This window comes from Nicotiana tabacum, chromosome 7 (assembly GCF_000715075.1).
Source record: "Nicotiana tabacum cultivar K326 chromosome 7, ASM71507v2, whole genome shotgun sequence".
NCBI classification, from domain to species: Eukaryota; Viridiplantae; Streptophyta; class Magnoliopsida; order Solanales; family Solanaceae; genus Nicotiana; species Nicotiana tabacum.
This window is the reverse complement of record NC_134086.1, coordinates 58,369,283-58,375,467: the sequence shown is the minus strand read 5'-3', so window position 1 is coordinate 58,375,467 and position 6,185 is coordinate 58,369,283. Positions and strand designations below refer to the sequence as shown.

At 36.1% G+C, this 6,185-nt stretch overlaps 1 protein-coding gene across 1 annotated transcript; it reads left to right on the top strand.

Annotated features, from left to right (window-relative positions):
• Window positions 1-4,347: 4,347 nt before the first annotated feature.
• Window positions 4,348-5,742, top strand: LOC107793077 (ammonium transporter 1 member 3-like). The gene has a single exon (NM_001325557.1). It carries the CDS (start codon window positions 4,348-4,350, stop codon window positions 5,740-5,742), a length of 1,395 nt encoding a protein of 464 aa, NP_001312486.1.
• The last annotated feature ends 443 nt before the right edge of the window (window positions 5,743-6,185 follow it).

The following is a 6,185-nucleotide window of genomic DNA, read 5'->3' as shown; positions in this document are numbered from 1 at the left end:
GTGCAACATCATGGCAAAATTGACTATCGAAAAATTGAAAACAAGGGTTATCACTATCAAGAATAATAGGTGGAGGAGGACGGGTAACAGGTCTGGGTCGGGGAGCTGGGGGAACAGTAGTAGCTTGGCTACTAGATTCACCAATTTTAGATTTTTCCTTACCCTTACCACCAAAAAGTTTTTAAAAGAAAATGCCATATTAATTATAATTATACTAAATAAAACTAACAAAACTATAATATTAAAACTTAAGAGTTGGAATGAGTTTACCGAATTGACAAACAACTTCTTGAAAATTGAATATCGTTGAAGACTTGAATACTTCAATTCACCAACTTCACAATTTTTCACGAAATTGCAATAATAAAGCAAGCAATTATAGAAGAAAATTAGAGAGAGATTGAGAGAGATTGATGAATTTGTGAGTAAAAATGAAAGAATGAGGGGGGGGGGGTATTTATAGTTGAGAATTGGGAAAAAGTGTAATAAAAAGTTTGGGGTTAAAACAAAGTTTGGGGGCCAAATGGCTATTTTTTAAAGTGCCAAACGGTTGAATTTTGATGGCCAACGGCTAAATTTTAAAAATCTGATTGTTAAAATTCTTTTTTTTTTAAAACAAAATAGCCGTTAGGGCCCGTCGAGCCCGGTTGAACCGGCCCAGGCCCTCCTGCCGGTCCTGAGCTTAACGATCCCGGGCTCATAAGCTATTTGGGTTGGACCGGCCCGCTACGGGCTTATGCACCACTAGAGATCGGACCCGTTTGAACCGGCTCGTTTGGCCCGCAATCCTGGGCCGGTCCCGAGCCGGGTCCGGACCACAATACAGCCTTAGTTAAAGGTAAGGCAATTGGTTATTGTTGGAGTACATATACAAAAATGTAGATTGGAGCAGTACACAATCTAGGCACAAAATTTTGGATTATTATATTTTCCTCCCCAGGAGGCTTTCTTTCCAAATAGAACCTCGTCATCCTTCCATCCAAGAACGTCCCACCTTGTTTTTGGGAAGACTCGAACTCACAATCTCTTGGTTAAAAGTGGAGGTTGCTTACCATCAGAGCAACCCCTCTTGTCTATGAAATAACCTCTCCAAATATATTTTGATTTTTAAGCTATGGTTTACATTTGATCAACAGGGTCGGCTTGGATTAAACATTGAACACCTCCATTTCAAAATTAAAGATAGTAAATTCAAAAAGTTAATTTTTCTCTCGCTATACTTAAAAGAAAACAAAGGATTGTTTGAGGAATTAACTCCTTACTGTATTTAAAAGAAAATAAAGTCAAACTCATATTTAAATTCTAGAATTGTGTTACACATGCAGGAGAGTGTTAGAAAACACTAGATTTATCCTTCATCAGTTGTGTAAGAAAATCCAAAAGACTTTAAATTATTATGAACTACTTTATTCATTGCCTTAAATTTTTTGAATTGGATGATCAAATTCTTTTAGAGTACGTTTATATTATCTTTACCTTAATAATTCAGTGGATCAAATTTCCGTCGTTGTACAATTTGAGTTCGAATAAAGTCTTAAGGCCCCGTTGTCCACAATTTTTTTCACTTTCTTTTTAAAAAAAAAATAATATGTTTGTCCATAAAATTATGCAAGATTTTAAAAAGTTTTCGAAAATAAGTTTTTTTTTTAAAAAAAAAATTCAGAAAAACTTTTTTCCAACTCACAAAACTGCAATATTTTTTCAAGTAAAATATAATTTTAAATTCCAAATTTCAAATACCATTTTTCAACCTAACTCCAAATACTATTTTCTTTAAAAAAAATTACAATTTTTATGTCCAAATGCCTACTAAGTCTCAATTCGAGGACTTGTCGAAGTATCATAAGCTTGTCGTATGGATTTGGGAAGTGGGACATTATAAATTAGGCGTAATGGTTTCCTGACCACTTAAACTTGTAGGGCTTTTGAAAGTCGATATACAAACTTTAGATTTTCCTATTTGAACACTCCAACTTGACAAAATTGGTAATAATAAACACATTTGACCGTTGATCATGCCTATGTGGAAGCACTACAGCTGACATGGCTAAACTGTGTGCAAATCATGCTCCCAAGACGTGTGAATAGTATTGTTTTTACTTAAAAAAAAATTAGAATTAGAATAAAATATAAATAAAAAAGAAAAAAAAAAGAAAAAAAGACTTTTCCAAATTTTTCATCTTCCAAGGTGTCCACCATGGATTAAGTAATGCTATCATATGAGAAAGTGATGCTACGAGCTTCACCAGACCATGCCGGAACATGTAAGTTCAGAATCCTAGTAAAAGAAGCTGAGTAGAACTGGAGGGTGCATTGGCATTTGGTCGAACACTGTTATATGAACAGTGTGCAGAATGAACATTTTGGATATTCGAAAGATTTGGCCCACGTAAGGTCTAGTTTGAAGGTTTGGAAACATACTCCTGAGGAGCAGGAGTAGTTTGGAATTGGTTTTGAGTCCTTTGGTTTGCCTGATCACGTTGCCCGGTCAACTGGTGAAGTTTTGAGTTTTCAACTTGGTGGTGATGGTTGATTTCTTGAATGGATTGAGCTGATTCTTCGCATAGAGGATCCATGGGTGTAGTAGAAGGGATTCCAATTGGAAATTGGTCTCCAATTGGCCCAAAATTGATAGGGGCATTTCGTCGAACACCTTGCTCAACCGGACTGCCTGAGCTTTTGGATTGTAAAATTGGAGGAATTGGTTGGTACCCATATGAAATTTGAAGTGTAGGAGCATTCTCCTCATCAAGGCGAACATTTTGGTACCTTTCTTTTCCAATTTGGATACCTGGAACACCTTGCGCATTCATTTTTGCCTCGCCGGAGTTCTGCTGCTCATCGGAGGGGACGATTCCCACGGTGGAATTGTCGAACTATGTTTCAGGCGTTTTTTTTCCTTTTTGTATTTGTAACTTTTTTTTTTCTGATTTTGTATTTAAAAATAGAACCCACAAATAACACAAGACAAGTAATAAATAGCTTAGCATGATGTGTTATACATGTCAGCGCAATTGATATACACGCTTTGGTGGATGTGTTTATTATTACCATTTTGTCAAGTTGAAGTATTCAAATGAAAAAATCCAAAGTTCGTGTAAGCCCTACAAGTTTAAGTGGCTAGAAAGTCATTACGCCTATAAATTACAACAATATGATTAAGACGGGAAGAACTGACCTTTATATTAAAAAAAATGTTAGGCAAGTGACAGCCACAACTTTTAATTTGTTTGTTTAATCGTCCCTTCACAATAAGGGTGTGGAAGAAATATCCCAATAGCCAACAGGCATTTTCTTGTGCAATAATGGTCCATAATTGTTGGAAAGGGGGACCATATGAGATTTATCTTTTCGATTTCTAAAATATTCAATTGTCCCTATCCTCATTTTAAGCCCCCATTTCTTTTTTTCACTTTGATGATAATGTAAAGTATGCAATTCTCAAATATCTTAGTAGTCGTTTGGACATAAGAAATGTAAAATTTCAAAAAAAAAAAAAAAAAATTCAAGTGAAAAATAGTATTTGGAAATTAAAGTTGTGTTTGGACATAAATATAATTTTGGGTTATTTTTGAAGTTTTGTGAGTGATATGAGTGAAAATTTTGAAAAACAACTCTTTGGAGTTTTACAAATTTTCGGAAAATTCCAAAATTTTTCTTCAAATGAAAATTAAAATTTTTATGGACAAACACTAATTTCGAAAAAAATTCAATTCCTTTTTTATATCAAACGGGCTCTTAGTAAACTGAAAGAGAAAAAAGGAGTTGCTTACTTTCGCTAACATTATACTTTAAATTTGTACAAAAAATAGATACTCCCATCCGTTCCAATTTAAGTGAACCTATTTCCTTTTTGGTCCGTTCCATAAAAAAAAATGACCCCTTTCTAAATTTGGAAATAATTTAGCTTAAACTTACAATTCTACCCTTAATGATAAGATTTTATAATTACACAAATATTCTGGCCCTCTTTCTGACTTGTTTAGGACTGCAAATTTCAAAAATCTTTATTTTTTTCTTAAACTCCATGCTAGTCAAACAGGTTCAAATAAATTGGAATGGAGGGAGTAACATATTTAGGTACAATATTTGGAAAATTCTTTATTAAGAAAAAAAATGTTTATCAGGATTCTATGACATCAACGAACCAAAATGATCACCCTTGTTATCCTAAAAGGAACCACCCAATTTTCAAGTTATCCATAGCTAAACAATTCATTGATCGAAAATGCACTACTTGTCAAAACATACATTTTTATATATGTATGTTGATAAAGGCATCCAAAATTCTTGTTAGGTATGCATCCACCTTTGCTGAATTAACCACCAAAAAGAATCTCTAAAGCAATGGATACTTCATGGGAAGCCAGTGTTACCGATTCCATAAATGCCATTTATCTTTTGTTCTCTGCTTATTTAGTGTTTGTAATGCAATTAGGCTTTGCCATGTTGTGTGCAGGCTCTGTCAGGGCCAAAAATGCCATGAATATTATGCTTACTAACGTTGTTGATGCCGTCGTTGGTAGCATTTCCTACTATCTTTTTGGCTTTGCCTTTGCCTTTGGGGATGCCTCTAATTCAAACCCATTTATAGGCACTAATTATTTTGCTCTCAAAGACATTCCTTCAAGCTCTTATGACTACAGTTTCTTTCTTTATCAATGGGCTTTTGCAATTGCTGTAGCTGGAATCACTAGTGGCTCCATAGCTGAACGTACCCAATTTACCGCCTATCTTTTCTTCTCTTTTTTCCTTACTGGATTTGTTTATCCAGTTGTAGCTCATTGGCTTTGGTCTTCCAACGGTTGGCTAAGTCCTAATTCAGATTCTCTATTGTTTGGTTCTGGTGCCATTGACTTTGCTGGCAGTGGCGTGGTGCATTTGGTTGGTGGGATTGCTGGTCTTTGGGGCTCACTTATAGAAGGACCAAGAGTGGGCCGATTTGATGCATTTGGTAACCCTGTGAAAATGAGAGGTCATAATGCAACTCTAGTAGTGCTTGGCACATTTTTGCTATGGTTTGGATGGTTTGGCTTTAATCCTGGCTCTTTCGACAAAATTCTTGTCCCGTACCCAAATAAGATCGACCAAGGTAACTGGACCTCGGTAGGGAGAACCGCGGTCACGACAACCCTGGCCGGTTCCACGGCCGGGATCGTCACCTTGTTCGGCCGTAGGATACTAGTGGGACACTGGGATGCAACGGATGTGTGCAATGGAGTCCTCGGTGGGTTTGTTGCAATCACCTCAGGATGCTCAGTTGTAGAACCATGGGCCGCAATTGTCTGTGGGTTCTGGGCAGCTTGGGTTCTAATTGGACTCAATATTTTAGCACTTAAACTCAAATTTGACGATCCACTAGAGGCAGCCCAATTACATGGAGGGTGTGGAGCTTGGGGTTTGATTTTTACAGGATTGTTTGCCAAGGAAGAATTTGTATTACAAGCTTATAACTCTGGTAAAACACAAGTGGCACGACCTTCTGGGCTAATATTAGGAGGTGGTTGGGGCTTGTTTGGGGCACAAGTAGTTGAACTTTTGAGCATTGTTGTTTGGGTAAGTCTGACAATGGGGCCTTTATTCTATGCACTTCAGAAACTTGGAATTTTGAGGATAACAGCGGACGAGGAAATTGCTGGTCTTGATATCTCCAGTCATGGAGGTTATGCGTACGAAGCTAATCAAGAAGAAAACGGTCCCCGCTTCTATGGCGAGTATTTAAGGATGCAACACCAATCATAAGTTTAAGTTGCTATTCAAATATTACTTTTTTCTAGACCAACTTGTGTACACCTCAACTGTTTCGCCTTGCTACCTCGTACCATTCAAGATTGCTTTCATCTGCAAATGTATATATGCTACTTTATATTTCTCCAGAGCTTTGCTGATTTTGCTGGCTTCTTTCAATGAATATGTATGTTTATTCGTAAAATGGTACAATTGAATTTATACGTAATTTTTAAACAAGTGAATTAATTTGATCCTGAAATAATAAGCTAATTGTAAAAATATGCAATACTTAGCCTTGAGATGAAGACGAAATAGCAGAAACACAGTAGTTCCGGACACAACAATAACAAAATAGAAAAGTAAGAGGATAAAATTGTTTAAGCTTTAGATAGAGTGCAATATAAGTTTGCCAGAAAATTTTTGTCTTTACAAAGATAACTGAGCTCACTATTTAT

What these genes read in the sequence shown, in the direction of transcription:
- LOC107793077 (NM_001325557.1), top strand. Translation starts at nt 4,348, where the DNA reads ATGGATACTTCATGGGAAGCCAGTGTTACCGATTCCATAAATGCCATT.